Below are 20,748 nucleotides of genomic sequence, written 5' to 3'. Positions count from 1 at the left end.
TCAATTCCAGCCCTCTGCAGAGTTTTCTTGTCAAACTGTATAACTTAAAGGAAGATCTTGCACATTTCAGCGAGACAATGCTAAACTACATCACAACATCCATCACAACACCATGGCTTCACAGGAGAAGGGTCCGGGTGCTGAACTAGTCTGCCTGCAGTCGAGACCTTTTACCAATAGAAAACATTAGGTGCATCATAAAACAAAAAATCAGGCAACAAAGGCCCAGAACTGCAGAGTAGCTAGAATCCTGCTTCAGACAAGAATGGGACTTCATTCCTCTCCTAAAAACCCAGAAACTGGTCTCCTCAGTTCCCAGACATCTACAGACAGTTCTTAAAAGAAGGGGGGATACTTCACAATGGTAAACATCCCCCTTTTACATCTTTTGTGAGATGTGTTGCTGCCATCAAATTCAAAATGAGCTAACATTTTCCACAAATTGTTAAAATGTCTCAGTTTATGTTGTTTATGTTCTATTTTGAATAAAATATGGGTTGATGAGATTTTCAAATCATTGCATTCTGTTTTATTTAGGTTTTACACATCGTCCCAACTTTTATGAAATGTATCTTTTTGTTTTATAAGCCTGGGATTTCCACCGTTTTTAATGGTACGGCATGATAAATTTAAATCCTCCCCTAGGCTTTTTATTCAAAGGCAACACAAAGGACAATGATGATTCACATAACTAAATGTTTTTAATTAGTTGGATTTGCTTTTGCTTTTAATTGAAATTGCTTTGCTGTCTACTTTTCTTTAAAATGTAATCTGTTTTCTGGTTGTTTTCAGTTTTACATTTTCTTAATTCTGTTTACTCTCAGAATGTTACTCAAACCACTTTGAACTACCCACGTTTTGTGTTATATCTATATAATCATGCATTATCTCAAGCACCAATTGCATTTTTGCACACAAAATGCACAGTGTGGCTCACCTTCATCCTTAAGGAGGTTTTTTCGTACAATATGAAGAATAAAAAATTTGCTGTGAATATTTGAAGTAATGAAATGCATTTTTGTAACATTTAATCCATACTGTGTGGACTTGGTGCCACCTGATAAAGAACCAGAATAACATGCTCAAATTAAAAAAGAAAAATGATAATAATACTGATCAAATACAAATTCACACACACTCTCAATCACACAGAGACGCACACGCACACACACACACACGAAGTACACAAACACAGAGAGCTAGAGATCTGGGTTTAACCTGAGGTTTTTGTGCCTAACCCTAACTCTCGTTGTTTCTTAATGCAACGTTACCCTGATGTTGTTTTTCCTAACCCTATTGTAGTTTTTCTGGATATATGAAGTTGTTCCTGCGTCGTCAAAAGGTGACGCTCCTGGAGCATCCAATACCAAAGTGCAACCGCAGCGTCATTACGGGAGGCAGTTGTCACAGAGTTTGACGCCTTAGGAAGGAACACTATCTGAAGCTGGGGAGAAGAATGTGCCAGGTATAGTTATAGTGAAAAAAAAATTGGGACTTTTATAGTGAATAGTCTTTGCCTATTTTTCTGTTTTTACATCATACATCATATTATATGTCATTCTTTAAAACATCATAATTAGTGATTAATATGCACCAGGCATTGTGATAGTTATTAATCATTTCATTTCATTTCATTATTCATTACATGTAAAACCAGACGAATACAAATATTTTTTAAATCATAGCAAAACATATAAAAATTAAATTGCTTCATTTCCCTCCAACAGCCAATGTCTCCAGGAGTTGATTAGACTATTGTAAAGCAGTGCAAATTCTAGCACAGTGGCACCTTCACATTACTCTGTGCTTGTTTATCAGTGTGACAGTCGTCCCCACAAAGCATCTCAAATCTACATGTATGTTGTCTTTCAGGGTCAAAAATCAGGGCTTTGACCAAAATGTGCTTACATTTCCTGAGGTTTCCCATTTGTTGTTGAAAAACTGCAGCCTCTCATTCACCCTCTAACGTAGGTTCAGCCGAAAAGTTGCAGTAAAAAGTTAGCTGCACACTGAGCATCACCCTTTGACACTTCAGGTGTTTGACCATAATGATTTTCTCATCCCACGAGGTTATTTTTGGACTAGCTGTGTTATTAAAATGAATATGTGTGCTCTTGGTGAAACATTAGTTATCACTTCCCTGCTTTGACATCCTGTTTGTCCTGTTTGCACCTTTCACACTGCCAATGTGGATTTCATTTAGTTAATTCTGAATTTATTTTATTCGGATGTTGGACTCAGTTGTATGGTTTTCTAGCAAAACTTTCTCTGGAGTCCTTGGTCACAGTATAATTGATGTTAGTTTGCTTTGAGAAGTGCATTATCTGTTAATTCTAGCTGGACTGTACAGCTTGATTTCTCTGTAAAGGACAAAGAGGCAAATGCAGTCTTGTTAATTTAATGCAGCAACAGGTACCAGTCTTGAAAGTCCTCCAGAGAAACCATTAGGCCATATGCACTGATCAGGCATAACATTATGACCACCTGTGCAATATAATACAGTCCAATAAACAGGCTCTGCCATTTATTCTAGTTTTACGAGATAATAATTTCTCAGTTTTTAGGTTGGACTTGTCAGAAAGGTGATAATTCTACTATGCTTATCACCTGATTTATTTTAAAAAGGCAGGCAAAAAAAATAAATCAGTTTCATCGTGTGGGTCTTGTAGTAAGATGCTAATTTAATTCTGCCCCTTAGTTCTGAATCTCTCTATAAGAGAGTCCTACCCACATCTTTTGATCTGGTTTTGCAAAACAACTTTTCTGCACATTTATTTGACATAACAAGAGATTTAAAAGGGAAAAGAAAGAAAGAACAAACACATTTTGTTGGTGGTGTAATGATAAGTGAGAACACACTAACACACAAGGCAGGTAAATCAGATATACTCAAGCAGCTGTGCTAGAACAGAGATACAGTGTGGACACTGGGAGTCAATCTGACAGTAAGTGTGTTGCCTGAGAGCTTTTATACTGGAGGTGGTTGCACTGGAAGAGGTGCAGGTGAATGAGTGGGAGGAAGAAGTGGAGGGAAATAAATAGATGCATAAATAAGAAATGGGGGTGGGTGACATGTGCTTAAAGAGGAAAATTGTAAAACACAAAACCTCCAAAGACCAGGATCACCACAGTCACAAGGTGCGGATCTTAGTATAGAGGACATGAGGCATCCAAACATTGTCAGTGAATTCTGTATCATAAAGAAGTGATTATTTGGGATTTGTGCTAATAAAATATAAGACTGAAGAGGAGTTAATCATTAAGAATTCATTAGATTTTATTGTCCACATTACCAGATAGTAAATGTTAGCAAATGTTAACATGGAAGATCTGTTCTTTCCCTTTATGCTCTTATTCCTCTCAGGGTGAATGTTAGTTGTTTTTTATATAGCTTTTTTAAATTGACTTTTTGTTTTTCATTCTGTATAGAAATCCCTGCCGCACATTTGCACACTTTAGCTGCTGCTGTAACTATTTCCAAACTGTGAGACGAACAAAGAGTTATCTTATTCTATCTATTTCCCGTTTTTAAATTTTTTTTTTCATAATTTCTGCTTTCACTCTGTGTCAAAATCTGTACAGTAACGTCACAGCTTTGACGTCTCAATGTTCCCAAGCCAATCGGTTCCTGGTTGCTGGTCTTACATATAATTGCGTTTCTGTCTGTCCATGTCAGAGACTTCTTAAAATTCCATCAACCTCTTCCTCATCTCCACCTTGACCTTGACTCCTCTATACCACCTCTAGAGTCTACAATCTGATCCAACCTCCTCCACCCATCCGTTATCTGTAACTGCTTATCCTTTTTGGGTCACAGGCGCGGGGGGCAAGTAGCGGGGTACATCCTGGGCAGGTCACCAGTCTATCCCAGGGCCAACACAGTCTCTTATACTTCAAATATCTGGTCATGTATTTATCACAAAATCACAAAAATTCACCTAATAGTTCCAGCTTTTACTGTGGGATTTTCCTCTCTGTGTTTTAGTTACAAAGCACTTGTCAGGTGTGGCCTTCATACCAGAATTCCAAACAGGTCCTATCTTATTCACTGGCCCTTATCTCAACAAAGTGTCCTTCACAGACCATATAAAGAGCAGAAACACACACTGTTAGTTGCTGTCCCTGCTGAAGACAGACAACATGCTGCCTGCTGTTGTCAAGCTCTGCTGTGGAATCTCTTATGCACATCTGAGGAGTACGGCAGGTAAACACTCTGAGCGATTCGATGAATTTTCTGTTTATACCTTTTCATCGGTACTATTGCTCAGCTTTATTTATTTATCCTGTTTATCTGCTATAAAACACACAGGACTTCAATGCACCGCAGTGCCAGTGATAGGCAAGGAGATCATGCACCTGCAGAGATGGGGATAGATCCAGCGTCACATGAAAATGCCTGCTGGTTTAAAGAATAATGGTGTAATAAAATGTTGTTCTGATGGCCTGAGTAAATATTTGAGGGAGTAGCTACTGAAATGCATATAAAGAAAATCATTTGCAGAGCCTACACCCGAAGAAATAAAGCCCACGTCAGTGAAAGAAGATCAGCTGTTTTATTTACAACATGGCCAAGAAGCAATGGGGAAGGCTCTGAGCGTGTTGGAAGACAAATATGGATGAAAAGTCGAGGTCACAGAGGTAAAGTTCACTTGTCGCCAATTTGCATGACTTAAAATAGTGTAAGTGACCCCTGTGACACAATTACATATACGTTTGTTTGTTGTTCCACTCTAGAGCAACGGTGATGTGATCTGCAGCAAACTAATGCCAGGGGCCAATAAAGTCTTTAGGCTGGAGACGGTCATAAAAGGCAGTGTAGATTATTTAATGTTCTTGTCTACACATTTTTGCGTATCACGACATTGCTACACCGTCATTATGATACAATAAATTACAATCCAGTGTCTACGGTGTGTTTTGCAAACTAAATTGGCTGACACTATTATCACTCATGAAGTTTCAGCAGAGACAGCAGGAAATCTGATTGGCCGAAGGGATTTCCTGAGTGTCAGACACAGCTGCAAACAAAATTCAAGTGGGTATCTTGGAGGAGCAGCAATTCAGCTGGAGTCATTTCCACCTCAGACAGGCTTTGTGAGGTGGGTGAATCATCTGCATTTCATTTCTTAATTAAACAATAATCTGAATGTGTTAAGAAAGTAAATTCCGTGATATCTGGGTTCTGGTTTCAGTCGTTCTGATTGTAAAATGTTAAAACAAAATGAAAAACAAATTTGAATAAAAACCAGTAATTAAAGTTTGGTTGTTGGTCCACAGAGCTGAGGACGGACCAACCTGCATTATCATTCAGACTCTGTCCACAGATCCAAGAAGGAGCCTCTTCACATGTCTTCTTAACATGGATGTAAAGGTAAATCCTTTTCTAAATTTTTTTACTAGGGGAACAATAAAAGGAAAAGCAGCAGCTGACAAATAAATGTTTAAATATGTCTAATACATGAACATCACACAGATGAGTATGCATATGGTTTTATTACTTCTAAGCTAGAGTACTTTTGCCAAACCTTTCTCTCTAGTGAATGGCTTTTATTGTAGATTAGCTATTTTTCCTAACATCTCAAAAACAAAATTGCTCTCAGTCAGACTATTTCGTCAGAAGTGCAAAAGTGATGTGCTGGCTGGATCCCGAGGAAACATTTTTTGAAAGAATAAAAATGCTTCAAAACATTTGTATTTCAGGTCGAGGTTTACGCTTTTATTTACCCTTTTTATTAATATGTACACATTAAGAGGCTCTGTTTAAACAGACTGCCTTATGCATATAGTTCCAGGATTAGGAGATAATCATCCGTGACTTTCAGAGAGTGAATTCAGAGAATCTTGACTTCTGCTGATTTAATTTAAAGGCTTTCTGGTTAAGGTCTCGACCTGGCAATACTAAATAAGCGGAACTCCCCCTTTAACTCAAAGCCTGCCTTCAAGCTTTCTCTGAACTTTTGTTGTCAGTACTGCATAACTAGTTTAAACTTTTAATCGTAAAAGCAAACACTTACTAACTGATGAGCTTACTGTGATATTGCATCCTAAGTTGTAGTAAACTAACTTCCCACACGTCATGTCTGAGCATAAACATTACACAAGGCTGATACTCTTTTGTCTACCAAGTTGGACATTTACCAGAGCACAATTCAGGGTGTAATAAAGATTATTTTTTTCTTAGGGGTGGCTGCCAAAGTCCGTTATTAATCAGGCTTTGCCTTAAGCGCAGCTGGATTTCACAAGACACCTCCTCAGACGTCTCAAAGTGAGTGACACCCTGACTGGGCTGACTAAGTCTGTGTGACACCCACACTGTAGCAGCACTCTGTCAGCACTCACAGGGGAAGACTGGGAATTGGAGGGAGAGTGAAATCCAGGCTGCTCAGCAGGACGCTGCCCTTTCAGCCTGGAGGTGATACTTGGCAGCAGAGCTGGCAGAGATCAGTGTCAGCAGCCGAGTGCCAGTCTTGCAGAAATAAGCAGCTGTATAATAGGAACTAATGTAACAATGTGCCACTCAAACCTCATAAAGATTTCCTCATTAGGAGTCATGATTTGTCTGCTGACACAAATCTAACCCTGCATATGGCTGGAGAAACTTAATAAAGTTCTGATCTGTTGACACATGACCCACATGAGTCCCTGTGTGACTGATTCACTTTATCGACCACATGCCACGAAACAAACACATGTCGACATGGCTCAGGTTACTGAACCACAGAAGCTATTAAAAATATGTCTGCACATAGCTGTGCATAACCAGCTCTAAATATTAACCAGGTAAGGAAGCTCAAACTACACAGCATGTACAGTAACTGGAAGCTAAACAGAGGAATGCGAAACAACCTTGAATCTGAGTTATTTCAAATTGGCTTTACTTTGTTCTCCATACAACTTAAAAATTCAATAAATATTAACATTTAAAGCTTTCATTGATGTACGTATATACAAGAACTATACAATAAACATAATTATGTTATGAACTGCAATGCAGGAATGGTGTAACAGTATACCCAACCTCAGTCTGTAGACTTACAGTACAGCATCGCCTGTATTTTCCAATTGCAACTTACGTTCTCTTCAATTCCTGGTTGTTACTCTTGTTTTGAAATGTGAAATTTACATTATTTACATTATTATCAGTTACAAATCATGACGAGTAACTGGCTTCCACATAGGCAGACAGAGGCCATGCTACAGTGGGGTTGGTTGGCAAACAGTCCTGATGATTTTGTTTTTTCACCAGTGAGAATAATCACCAGAATATTGGAATAGACAACAAAAAGAGCACCAGAGACAGAGCAGCCATGAAGCTCCCCGTCAGGAGTGATGACAATGGAGTTTGGAATGTGTCACTACAATAACTGTAGACATAACATGGATGTTGAGGTAAATTTAATCAGTGGTTCCAAGTTGGATTTTTGACTCTTCGAAATATGTCTTCTAATGTAGTTGTGATTCTTCTAGTTAAATAGTTCAATTGTCCGATTGTAAATGAAGAACTTCAGAAATTAGAGGAAAAATTTAAATGATAAGATCATATCATTCTCATTTCTGTCAACAAAACAGGCATTTTGCTTAGCTTAGCTCGATCGGACTGTAAATAGGAAAATACTGTCTGGCTCTCTGCAAAGTGAAGAGCTACATGCATCGACACTAAAAACAAAAATGGTTTGGGGGCAATTATCATTATAATCAATCAATTTTGCTGTTAGTTCTACGAACAACTTAGAAAGGTGGTGACAAGGCTCAGGGACGTCACTGCGCTTGGCTGTTTTCTGACAACAAATATTTACAGGTTATAATTGTCTAAGACCAACACTGTTATTATATCACAGTATGTGGATTAGACGGAGGCCTGGGGGCTCAGTGGGTAGAGTCTCGGGTTGATTCCCACACCACCACCAGCCATCAAGAGCGACCTTGCTGCCAGTCCCCAGCCCGGATAAAATGGGAGGGTTGGGGCAGAATCAACTAAATCCACGTGCTGAACACATTCTGGTGTGGGGACCCCGGAAGGGACAAGCCAAAAGCTGTTGATCTTTATGTAGATTAGAAAAGCAAGATTAAATATGTGAATTAGGAATCTTTAAGGGACCAGGTTAGGTGTTTGCCCACGTTTTCCAGTTCCACCATGTTAGTTCCATAATTGACAGAGACTTAAGAGTCAATCTAACTCTCAGCAAGAAAGTGAATAAAGCTTTTCCCCCCTAAATGTCAAAGTGTTCCTTTTAAAAAAAGGAAGCCAACAAGAGCTCTGATTCACTGGCTGTTATGTGATGCATCAAGCTGCCACACAGAGCTTTGGCCTGAGCCTGTCTTGTTTACTGCTCTGTGGGAAAGACTTTATTTCATTTATACAGTAGGTGCGACACTGCTTGCACATTTTTAAATGGGAATACAATCATGAGATTGAGCAGACTGTGAACTATAGTTATTCTAGTGACACACTTGAGACCCCATTTGGCACATGCATCTAAAAAATCCATGGCCTTTGACCTCTCCTCTTGTTCACAATATCAATAGTAGTTCTAATGCACTTGAAAAAAACTGGCTTACACAACTGTACACAGATAAACATGAATGTAGCAATGCAGTCATCACATTTTGAACACATCTTGTAGTCGTTTTAGTTTACAGCACCTTCGGTTTGACAACTTTTTTTTCTTCCATTTCATATTTGAAGCACAGAGGGCAGAGCGATGCTGCACACAGATCGCTCTGGAGATCTGATGAGGTAACCACCACTGATCTGGTCTAAGTTCACTGGCATGGGAAAAAAATCTTTGTAAAAAAAAGACAGAAAATATCTGCAGACTGTGAGTGAGAATCAGATGCTGCACAGTATGAGACCGTTTCACTGAGCAGCATGTTCACAACATTGCTCACTGCTCATTTCTGAGCTGACAGGGTTCTGTGACTCAAGTCCCTCTCTGATCCTAAATCGTCCCTTCTTGACCTTGCAGTGAGTGGGCCTAAAGTGCTGTTTGGACTGTGCTCTTTTGAGGTGCCTTCACTGGAGTCTGCCGTGGGCCGTAGAGGCCCTGGAGGTAGCAGAGGCCCCGGGTCTGAGTCTCCTCTCCCAACAGTGAGGAGCGAGTTAACAGTGGGACCCTGGGGCAGAGCAGCACCTGTGGGTGGTGAGGTTTCAGCATTGGCAGCGATGGTTGGCACCAGGGCAGTGGATCGAAGCCGTCTGCTCGTGGCTTTAGTGGTTTGTGGCGGGCTCTGGGTCGTATCAAGTTGAGAATGAAAAGTGATCTTGGGCTCAACTGAGGTCACTGGGGTATTTTGGACCTCGGGAGCATAAGTGTCGAGGTTTTCTTTCTTGTTGCAAGAATCACAACATAGCTTATTATATCCAGGGATGGAACAATAACGGGCAAGAACCTCCATTTGACAGAAAATCGATTTATCCCCCAGGCATGGCTCATCTAGTAATAACAGAAGAGAAGAAACCGCTTGACCGACATGGGAAAAAACATTTCTACTGTAGAAATCAAATGTATTGATTTTTAAAACAAATTACATATTGACTTACTAGAAGATATTTTGTGGACAGGATTTTCAGGAACCCTTTCATGTACAGCTTCATCTTTTACTGTGGAGTTTTCCATTGTTTCAACAATGTGAGAAGACACTGGCTGTCCTGTAGTGTACAACAACAAACACGGGACAGAATTATGCTAAAATATCCCAAATAAAACATTAAAGGGGAGCCATCAAACCTAAGAAAAGTAATGGCATCCTCTTTCTACTGTAACAAAACACAAACCTATAATAAAGCCTGCTGCTATTTTAAGCACAAGGCACAATCTGTATCTTCTATCAAAGAAGTAACATGATGAACTGCATCAAGGCAGAAATGGTTTGACACAGAAATTGGAGGTGCTTTCAGTGTAGAAAGGACCCAGTGCAGTTAAATGACACTCAGTTTGATTCATCATCTCCTCAGAGAGGTGCTGGCACACCCTGGATAGCCTGACACACTGACACAGGTAACAATTCACTCTGACATTCACACCTACGGTCATTTAAGAGTGACCAATTAATCTAACCTGCATGTTAGTTTGTGGGAGGAACCCACGGAGGCACAGAGGGAACAAAAAACTGCACACCTCATTGCTGGTGTCAGTCGGTTGGCAGGTTCTAACCTTCTTGCTCTGAGGCAACAGTGCAAGTGCCTCAATTTTTGAGGTTTTTAGGCTGTGGGGCTGCAAATATGTAGGAAAAACATCATATACTATGTGCAAACAGGGGGTTTGGATTCTTCTGAAGATTTCTTAAATCTGTAACCAGAGGATTATAATATTCAGAATGTGTCAGACATAAAGCACACATGACATGCTGATCTTTGTGCCAGGTGTTTCTTTATCCACAGTGTTCAGAACATGTTTGTGCAGATGTGCCATAAAGTCATGTGATACAAACTTCAAACTGGCCAGCTGGTAAATCAATAAACTCTCCTCCCTAATGACATGTATATGTATTTCTCACCTGGACAAGCATTTAGGTTGCAAATGAGGACTGTTTCTGGCTTCTCGCCCTCACACTCTCCGATGGTGTTGTCGCTGGCCTTGCAAACCACCTGTCTTTGCTGAATCCCTTCACCACAGGTCACTGAACACTACAACATCAACAACACACACACACACACACACACACACACACACACACACACACACACACACACACACACACACACACACACACACACACACACACACACACACACACACGTTAAAGCTGCAGCAAATGTGTTTGACTATTAAGGAAGATGACTTACTGTCTCAACTTGTGATAATTACAGTCAGGCTCTAACACATTTTATTTTGATACAGACATCATGTGTATGTCAATTTCATGCAAGAATCTGCATATTTGTTAACATCCTTCTGCACCTTCACAATTTCATGGCAGCTCACTTTCTTTTACGAACAGGCTTGTTTAAATCAATGTCCTGTGTCGTGTCTCTCAATTGTGGTTTAAATGTGGTTTATAATAAAAAAAAAGTTATTTTTTTATAAGCATATAAAATGGGAAGTGCTAGGACACATCCTTATGGTAGTGGTGGACTCAGACTGTGTGAGGGACAGGGGTGAATAAATGTTAAAGGCATCTGTCGGGAGGGGGGTCCTGCTCCCCTCTGAGTCCAGTTATGCTTAGCGGTGGAAACAGGTAGTTATTTCAGCATGAACTAAACATTTTCGGAGGGCAAAAGATGCGGTGTATTAAAATATAACTGCCAATGTTTTGTGCTGTAAGTGCATTTGCTTTATTCGCGTGAAAAAAGCTAAATCAATTGTAAGTTTGTCGTTTTCATTTTGATGTAATTAAAAAGAGAGGGGACTAATTTACAAGCTAACCTCCCCAACTCTATGTGGTGATTTATATAATCAAATCATCATTAATAAACAGGATTAAAAATTCTTTTCTTTTCTATCTTTTGAATATCCATAGTAATCTTTTACTCCTTGGTAACTTATTATAAAGCTAATGGTAGTGTAGCTGCTTCAGGTATTCATTATTATACAATGAAAACAAATGAGGTCGCTTCAAAACCAACTAATCAGACAGAAATAATTGAATTACTCAGACTTTTAGAAGCAAATATTGCTGTGCGGCTCTCAGTTATCTTCAATAAATCTTTGTCACAGGAAGATTTAACTGGTCTCTTCACGTTAAGATACATTTTGGAATATGTTTTAATTTAAAAGAAAAAGGTAAAAGCTCTATAATGTAATTTTAGGAACAGCCATCGTCACTCACCTGAGACCATGCCCCTGTCCTCCACTGGGCAGGGCATATGGTGTGGTTACATGCTCTCCTCATCTCGGGACGATCCTCTGTGCAGTGTTTGCTGTGGACGGGCCTGCTGGTGCCATTATGGAGTGCCTGCATGCACTGCACCACCCTGGTCTGGTAGCCGAGCTTCCCGCAGGTCTTACTGCAGGGGCTCCACTCGTCTACGACCCACCTGTCAGCACATCAGGTTCTTTGAATATTTCTGTGTCACATTGCTATTAAAATTTTCTCCTCCACTAGTCAAGACTAGAACTTATATTCTCTCTGAAATGAAATAAATCATGTCAGGGTGGACATATAGAGGGAATGCCGCTATTACCGGTTATGACGCTGTATTCATTTCTGAACATAAAAGGACAGATAGCTGAAGGACACTTACGTGGGCTGGCTGCACTCCTGCGCATTGCAGCGTTTGCGGATGGGTTTAGGCTTTTTGCTGGTCTCACAGAAGTTCCGATGCACCAAACGGCTGTCACTCTTTCTCCTGCACCCATATTTTGTGTACTGTATGCCTGAGGGATAAAACAGTGTCCACAGAATCAGCCTTGCTGTTGTCTAAAGGTCTGCGGCTCTAACTGTGTATTTGTTTACACCTACACTCACTGACCTCCCCCACAGGGTTTGGAGCACTGAGACCAGCTCTTCAGTGCCCACTCATAAGTGTCCAGTTCAGCCAGAAGTACATTGTTGTTTGTAATAAGAGGTAACAGGTCCTCATGAATTATATATTTATATGTCAAGCTGACTTTTGTGTCTTCTTCTTGAGCAATGACCTTAAATGGAGTGAAGAAAGTTTATTAGGATAAGCACTGAAACCCCGCAAAAAGCTCTAAAAAGTTCACATTCATGCCTACTTACAAACACTACAATGCCTTCATGCAGAGGACCAGTTGTTTTCAGGGTTTCCTTGTCTCCATCGAGTGTATACTCCCACTGTAAACCATTTTCGATGAAGGTCTTTGTTTTGGCGTCTTCACTTCTTGCATTCAGGATAAAGTTTCCAGTGACTTGATTCTTCACAGCTGCCAGTAACATAGAAAACAAAGCGGTTCATGCATGTGTGGTGGTAAGCAATGTGTGCACATCATGAAACAGCTTTAAGTTACATCCATTAAATATTTTTAAAAATCAAACAGAAATTCAGGAAACTCAAACAACTCCGAGATTTTCCTTTAAAACCAGGATCATGATGTCAGCGGTTAAACAACAGTAATTCCTCCTGTTGTGTGTCATCTCTCTTTCCCATGAACTAATTAAAGCCATAACGAAAACGAGGGTTTGGCTCAATGCCATTATGAGGCTGACTCATCCTCCTAAGTCACACAGACAGCTAAAAGTAAACTGAGCAGTCACTTCACTGCTGAAGACATTTAAGCTCTCTGTTCTCATTATGTCTGACATGCTAATTCACACTGCAAATGGGATTCGCTGTATGCTTAAGGCCCTCCTACTCAGCTACAATAAGCTCAAAAGTCAACATTGTAGTTTCAATCACAAAACTTTTTTTTCTGTTCACATCACCACAATAGCATCTAATTACCTAGAAACCTCAAAATTAGTTATCAGTTGCGTTGGAAGAGCTTTTGATTTCATTGGATTTCCTCTAAAGCAGAAATTCTGTTATTAAAAGCCTCCACTGTGTTGAGCTTCAGGGACAAGAAGTTGTAAATTCTACACAGCTACTACATGATGTATCAAAATCACATGAGAAAAAATAGAAGATGTGACTGATTTTTGCATTTTGCTTTTTCTTACCAGAAGGGAAATTCTTCTAAAATTCATATCTCTCTAAAACAGTGTGTTGGTGCACTCAGTGTGACATCAAGCAGAGCATCCCTCTCAGCTACACACACCGTATGCTAATTATGTACAGCCCTGTATCCGAGAATTCAGTTTAATACCTCACAGGAAGACTGCACAGAAAATCTATCTGCTGAATATCAAATGTGCCCTTTAAGCTAGAGGTCTGGCTTTGAAAAGTTGGCATCTTGCTCCTGTCGCTGATGGACAGCAGCTGTCAGTGTGGATGTACAGAGGAAACTTTGAGCAATGTACAAGAAAAAGCATCAAAACAACAACAACAAACAAAATGCTGCAAAAGCTGTTTCATACATATTTTTTAAGATACAGTATGAAAAGGCAAAACAGAAGCAGAGTACATACTGTATTTCTGTTGTTTAAAATATACTGAATGTACAGTAGAAACAGACGTCATTGCAAGTGATGTATTTAAGAATTCAGTGGAGATCTAAGCTGCTGTCCTTCATGAAGTAGAAAGATGCAAAGTGTTCAAGGTCACCTTTAAAGAACAAATTCACATTTTTCAGGTGCTCAGATAAAACACAAGCAAATGCCAACTGTGGGCTCCCCAAACAACTGATCTCTCACTTTTTAGTTGATTTTGCTGAATACCATATATAAGATGAATAATGGAAATGTTTTCTAAAACAATGTTTTCTTGAATTGATCAGATGCACAATAGTTGCACCTGCATAGTTGTTTAATGTGTCTTGGACGGGAAAATCTTAAAACCTGGACAAATACAGCTGAGGATCTTTATATTACTGTGTATTTTGGGATGATCAACCCCCTAATGCCCTTTTTATTGAGTAAAGAGGTAGAAATTAATGAGCCTTTTCTCTAAACCAAACAATGAAGTTATGCAGGGTAAATAACCACCACTACTGTGCAATCATGTGATGTGGGCAGATACACATTTTTAGTTACACACTCAATGACATAATTCTCTAGCCCCTTATGCCACTGTATGTATTAGTCATTTCCAGACACGTGCACCTGCATATGATTTTCTTCCCCCACATTGTTCTCATTTCATTTTAGAATGACAAAAAAGTAAATACACATTTCTAACTTTTTATAAATAGGAAAATCAATTGCACCCGACTGACTCAACTGTACTGATGTTTACGGTTCTGGTTGAGCAGGGAGGCTGATTAAAACATATAGTGTAAGTTGGTGAGTTAACACATTGCATAAACGCATTGCAACTGAATGTCCTTTGCCTGCTCCTTTCCTTTAACAAATGATACCTGTCCCTTTGTACCATGGGTATGATGTGTTTCCACAGCTGGAAAACCCTGTGAGACACACTCACCAATAATATGAGGGGAGGTCTCGTTCTCTTCGATAACAATGTGGCGTGCTCCTACTGGGATGTCGAACATTTTCAGCATTCCTAACAAGACACAAATACAAAGATAAACTTATTCTCCAATGTATTACCAATCAATCATTTCTGAATTAGGACATCGAGACAGAAAATGTTTGTTTAATGATAGTGTGAGACACAGGCTTTTGGTGAAACACAAGGGAAGATGGGCTTAGGCCTCAGGACAAGTGATTTTAAGCCTAAGACAAGGCAGCGGCTACAACTAATAACTCTTCTAAAACTCGGCTGATGAGTTCACCATCTGTCCATATACAGTAGTAAATAATCACCATTCTTCTTTGGTGTCTTGGTGAGTGTCAGCTTCACGGTGCGACAGTGGGAGTTGTCCCCCTCGCACACTCCGCATTTGTCCTCTTGTTTGTAAGAGTCAACATCCTTGTCGCAGCCAACGTGCTGTGAGAGCAGAAAGGAAAAGGCACTAAATTAAATTAGGTCAACACTGAATCCGACTTTTATACAGACTGACATTACTTTGCAGTGAAGATGATGCCATGGGAAAAGGCAGCAAACCTCTGGTTTGGAGCTTGGCTTAAGATGATGCATATTGGAAACACACCCAAACATAACAGGGGTGTAGTCAAAACATCGAGTGACTGGCCTGCAACAATCAAAATCTCAGCTTTATGCTCAAGGTGAATACTGAGACAAAATAAAGACTGCACATGTTAGTGGCCGATCTTTGTCTAGAGGTGTCTGAACATTTAGTATGTCTGTAATTACTTCTGAGGGAAAATTAACTCTAGTAAAGGTTAGGAAAAACTTGGATTCCTTTGTTATTGTCATTTATTAATAGATACATATTCCTCCTGGCAATCCACTGTAGAGTTGCTGATCTCTGCTTTAGAAATGTGTTTAATGAAACATAAGAATACTATAATTTATAATTTTCTAGAAATGACATACCAGACACTCTCCTCGAGCGCACACAGAAAAGGGGTCTGAGTAGCTGCAGCGGGTCCCATCGTGCATCACCTGGTTCATGAACACCACCTCTCCTGTTTCCTTTGACTGACAGCTGAGTTCACACTTGCGGGCCTCTGAAAACACAAACACACACTTGGGTTCGAACATGTATCTTAAGAATCTAATAAAGACATCAGTAGGTGACAGAGGGCAATTTTTGTAACAGCCAGCAGATGCCAATATGTGTGCAAGTAGATGCTCCTGTAAATATCACCTGCCCACTTGTTGCAATGCAAGAAACTATCAAGCTTCTATGTGTAAGAAGGTGACTGCTTTACAGACTTACCATCTGGGTGCTCATATGGTAGCCAGGTGTGCTTGATGTTTTTGTGGTATTTGTTGCTCCTCTGAACGCACTGCTGAGCACGGAAGTCCTCGTAAGGGCCAGCGCACTCCTCTGTGTTGCACATCTGGTAGTCAAAAGCAGAGCCGGGGCAATCTCGACCGCCATACGCTGGCCTGATCCATGACACAAAGAAACAAAATAATGCACTGAAAGATGTATTTTCTCAAAATAGTCCTAAACACATAAGATTTGAGGGAAAGGCCTGAATCCATCTTGAACAAATAACACGTGTGATCACAATTAAGCTTATTACAAATGAAAAGACAATGAAACTTGATCCAATATTTAAATGTAAAAAATATACACAATGAGAAGCAGCAAACACAGCATTTGTCAGATGGACACAGAGATACTAATGGAATAATTAGCTCTCTTTTTCTCTTTTTGCCACCCACAGTCCCTTGCAGCCGCAACACTCACGGAGGGTTGTTGCACTGTCGGTTGCGAGAGCGAACTCCACCTCCACAAGTTCTGGAGCAAGAGCCAAACTTTGACCAGGAACTCCAACTCCCGTCATGCCCCTGAGGCTGCTGGCTGGACCTCCAGATGCAATGGCCTTTGAAGCACCACTAAATAGGACAAAGAACGTGCTGAAAGACTCGAATGGTCAAAAGGTCCAGACTAAAAACACTGAACTGCTTTGAAGCATTTTACAATTTTTTGATGATCTATTCCCTGAGCTCTGCCTTGCAATTATAGTACACATATAAAAAAAGATTCAGAACTGTGTCAGAGACATGTCCTACCTTTCCAGGCGCACACTCTGTTCCATCCACCGGAGGACCTTTTTTGGTTTTGCAAAAGTACTGGTTGTCAGGATGGCTGCACCACAGTTGCTTGCAAGGGTCATAAGTTCGAAACTACGGGAGGACACAGCAGTACTGAGCTTCAGTAATGTTGTTACTTTCATTCAGCTATTTTGTGCTTTGGCAGAAAAATGTTCTTACAGTGTATCACTGGCAATTCTCTAAACTAAATTTGAAATGAGGCAAATACTGTAGGTGCAGACTGTGTTTGCACTGTACTATCACTCTTTATTTGCTGTGTCATGTGTTAAATAACTATGCCAGGGCATCCTGTGATTTCTGCTGATTAAAAGGGATAGAAAATGGTAAATGGCCTGTTCTTATATAGCGGTTTTGTACCGATTGGCACTCAAAGCACTTTACACTGCTTCTTATTCACCCATTTACACATACACTGATGGGGGCCAACACTTACCAGGAGCAACTAAGTTGGGGTTCAGTGTCTTGCTCAAGGACATTTCGACATGTGACCAGATGAGCCGGGGATTGAACCAACAACTGTGAGATTGGTGGACAACCGCTCACAACATAATACATCAAGTCAATATTTTGTGGATTACCCAAATAAGTGGGACTTACCGCAGTGCACATTTTATAACCAACGCCAAAATCAAAGCGGCACTGCTCATCCATTGAATAATTGATGCCAGGGAGCTCAGGAAGCTTGGGCCACTTGTGTTCAAAGGGATCATCCAACAGGCAGTCATAGGAGCTAAGTGATGGATGAGAATACAACATGGGATAAATATGACATTTGGGGCTAAGAGAATAAAAGAAATTATGCAAGCGTAGAAAGTAGAACGTACTGGATGTATCGATTAAGCTCCTGCTTACTGCAGCGTGACCAGTGATAGCGGTGGAAAGCTGCTTGGACAAGCGGTGCCATGATGCTGCCCATAGTGGTCTCATCTGCGCAGCGATTCCCCTGGCCATCATGCTCCATTCCTAAGCTATTGGAGGAAAAACCGTTTGTCAAAGAAGTAGGAGCCATGCAGACAACAAATCCTCTTTGTTTGTGAAAACCCAAATTTAAAAGTTTTAAATTTTTAAGTTTTTGAGCATAAAATGTTTTGTAGAAAAATGTCCAGTTTCCATTTAATGCAACTTTGCAAATTTAGCTTTGCTGAATCAAAGTTAAATGAGATATTTTCTGATCTACATCTGTACATGTTATGCTTCTCCTAGTACAGTATTGTAATGGGATGCACAGATACTGTATATTAAACAGTAAGTATTAGAAATAATACAGTGAGTCAAGCACAGACAGCCTAGGTCAACATGAGCCGTACATGTATAAAAAGAGGCTGCAAAAAGTCATAATCAGTCTCCTAAGTGGCCTCCGAACTGATGGGATTAACAAACCACACCCACTCACAAGCAAAATACACAGTGATGGAGTCTCTGAAGTACCGCTAGCAGGATTTTCTTAACTTTAGACAAAGACAGATGAGATTTATTACATTTCATGCTTTTTTCAAAAGTGTAGTGTGCATCTCAAATTTCTCTATTAGCTTGTCTGTCATCAGTCAAGCCCTTTAAACAAGACAGGGGCCATGACTTCAAATGATTCAGCTAGCATCTATCAAATCGTACTGAAATATAAGAAAATGTTGTTTACAGGGTGATGTGGTGAAAAAAATCTGGTAGCTATTTTACTGGATAACCGGATGAATGCAGTTTGCACACACACAAGAAAATATTTGTCACCATTATATGTCTTTACAGAAATGATGAAGTATTCAAATGGTAATTCTCATTACATGGGTAGGTGCTGTACTGTCTCAGGAACAGGCTCCAGATGTACACAGACTGAATAAAGAATCTCACAGAGCTTACAGACTGAGTGGAACAGGTGAGTGGGAAGGACTTCAGCTCTGTATGCTGCTGACATATGTCATTTTTATGACATGTCGGTCTCCCGATAGGCCCACTGGCTCAATAGACAGTTTACCTAAATATATTTACTTGTTAGAAACTCCTGACTAATCAGAGACACTTGCACACAAAAATCGCATTGGCTGCACAAAAGCTTCACTGTGAATTGAGTGTGTGTGAGTATAAAAGTGCAGGCAAGTCAAATGATAAGTGGCCTCTCAAATTTCACATGCAATGAATTGTACTGTATGTTTATGAGTGATTTAAGTCAATTAAGCTCAACTAACATCCATTTGCTGTATGTTTTCATATAATTGCCATTAATTACAGAGTATAAATATTCCCATTTACTGATTGATAAGTTTAATGTGCTGAGTGTTAAACACTTTGGTTTTGGGGTTTATTGGTCTCTGTGTTTAACATAAAGGGATCACATTAGTTGAAAAAAGACATTTTTCTATTCTTCTTTATTCTGTTTGGGGTCAGGAAAATGCTGCAGCTCATCTCAGCACCCGCTGGGAGAAGAACGCCTCGATAGGCAGTCAGTCTATCACAGACCAAAAGTTTGCGGAGGAACATTCTTCACACCTACTGGGAATTTATAGTTTTCATTTCACCTAACCTGCCTTCTTTTGGAGTGAGGAACCACAGCAGCCAGGAAACTCACATATGAGGGGACGGACACCCTACTGCTCAGGTATGGTTGTTTTAAACCTCGTATGACTACTGTGAGGTTAGTTAATGATTTTAGAAATGTCTTTTAAAAGCCTAAATAAAGAGAAAACAAAGCAAACGGACTCTAACCATGAATATGACCGAGAACAGAAGCTGCCCTAACACATCTTAGATAAGGTTTGGAGTTTATTCTTCCATAAATATTCATTACTCATATACCATAACAAAGAGACATGTGAAACTAAATTGGATACAGCTGGATGTTATAAACACTATGTACATGTCCCCAGCACAATTAAAGGCAGCAAGGTGCGGGTGTAAATTCTCAGACTTAAATTAAATTCACTCACTGTGCAGTTAAGTAATTTCCATCGCTCACCATGGGCCATGTCTACTGAGTATAATTTTGCATAATTGTTAACTAATGACCTCACACCCAGAAACCTTAATTGTTTAATGAATGAAAGGGTGTAGAGTACAGCATTTAAATATTTTCTAGTTCCTAGATGAGATTGACATAAGACATTATGATTTTAAAAGCTATTTTACAGCACTGAGTTCAGGTTTATGAATAATAAGACTTTGTCAGACTCGTCATCATATCAATTACGTCTCGGCTTTCCAGTTTTTTAATGAAGAATTATCTTGTGTTTACATGCATTAAATAGTTCTATTTCTTACTAGGAGTTTAAGAAAGTTTTATTTATTTTAAAGAATTAAAAAGAGGCATTTTAAACCCACCAAGTTTCATTAGGAAATTACTTTTTTTGGGGTAATGCATTTAGTCACTGAGTTAGTCGTGTTTTTTGACCAAATCTATGAGAACCAACAGGCCTGCTGATGTATGGAGCCTGCCCCTTATCCACTGTCAGTGACCGGTTCTTTGGTGCAATGTGACAGTCAACGTTCCTAAGCTTCTTGAGCCCATTAGAGAAGGAGCCTGAGTGAAACAGACCAGCACTGTAGTTATTCATGAAAACTCCATTTTAGGAATGCAGGTAATGAGAGAGACTGGAGCTCCACAAGCTGAGCATGTGCTTTACGCAGCCTATAGAAAAAGATTGACACTTGGGCAAATATAAAAGTAA

The 20,748-nt window shown here is 39.8% G+C and overlaps 2 protein-coding genes across 3 annotated transcripts in view; one reads left to right on the top strand and one right to left on the bottom strand.

Annotated features, from left to right (window-relative positions):
* The first annotated feature begins 4,140 nt into the window (after positions 1-4,140).
* On the top strand, positions 4,141-6,620 carry star2 (steroidogenic acute regulatory protein 2). Its single transcript, XM_067488467.1, is given in 6 exon segments — positions 4,141-4,204; positions 4,310-4,417; positions 4,502-4,638; positions 4,735-5,099; positions 5,278-5,371; positions 6,182-6,620. Coding segments are annotated over 6 exon segments (891 nt in total). The 3' UTR covers positions 6,305-6,620.
* A 232-nt stretch (positions 6,621-6,852) lies between these two features.
* The window catches only part of LOC137105827 (A disintegrin and metalloproteinase with thrombospondin motifs 14), a 36,755-nt gene continuing 22,859 nt past the window's right edge, over positions 6,853-20,748 (bottom strand). For both annotated transcript variants that reach the window (XM_067488465.1, XM_067488466.1), the window contains exons 8-22: positions 17,917-18,060; positions 17,690-17,822; positions 17,051-17,164; positions 16,725-16,873; positions 16,245-16,417; positions 15,899-16,032; positions 15,265-15,388; positions 14,921-15,001; positions 12,664-12,827; positions 12,413-12,578; positions 12,185-12,317; positions 11,770-11,977; positions 10,498-10,627; positions 9,542-9,649; positions 6,853-9,434 (exon numbers count right to left, since the gene is read on the bottom strand). In XM_067488465.1, coding sequence (XP_067344566.1) covers positions 8,893-9,434; positions 9,542-9,649; positions 10,498-10,627; positions 11,770-11,977; positions 12,185-12,317; positions 12,413-12,578; positions 12,664-12,827; positions 14,921-15,001; positions 15,265-15,388; positions 15,899-16,032; positions 16,245-16,417; positions 16,725-16,873; positions 17,051-17,164; positions 17,690-17,822; positions 17,917-18,060 — 2,503 coding nt within the window. In that variant the 3' untranslated portion in view covers positions 6,853-8,892. The remainder of the gene's footprint in view (positions 9,435-9,541; positions 9,650-10,497; positions 10,628-11,769; positions 11,978-12,184; positions 12,318-12,412; positions 12,579-12,663; positions 12,828-14,920; positions 15,002-15,264; positions 15,389-15,898; positions 16,033-16,244; positions 16,418-16,724; positions 16,874-17,050; positions 17,165-17,689; positions 17,823-17,916; positions 18,061-20,748) is intronic.

The sequence above is a fragment of the Channa argus genome, chromosome 20 (assembly GCF_033026475.1).
Source record: "Channa argus isolate prfri chromosome 20, Channa argus male v1.0, whole genome shotgun sequence".
Classification (NCBI taxonomy): Eukaryota; Metazoa; Chordata; class Actinopteri; order Anabantiformes; family Channidae; genus Channa; species Channa argus.
The sequence above is the reverse complement of the archived record's forward strand: the minus strand, read 5'-3'. Positions and strand labels throughout refer to the sequence as shown.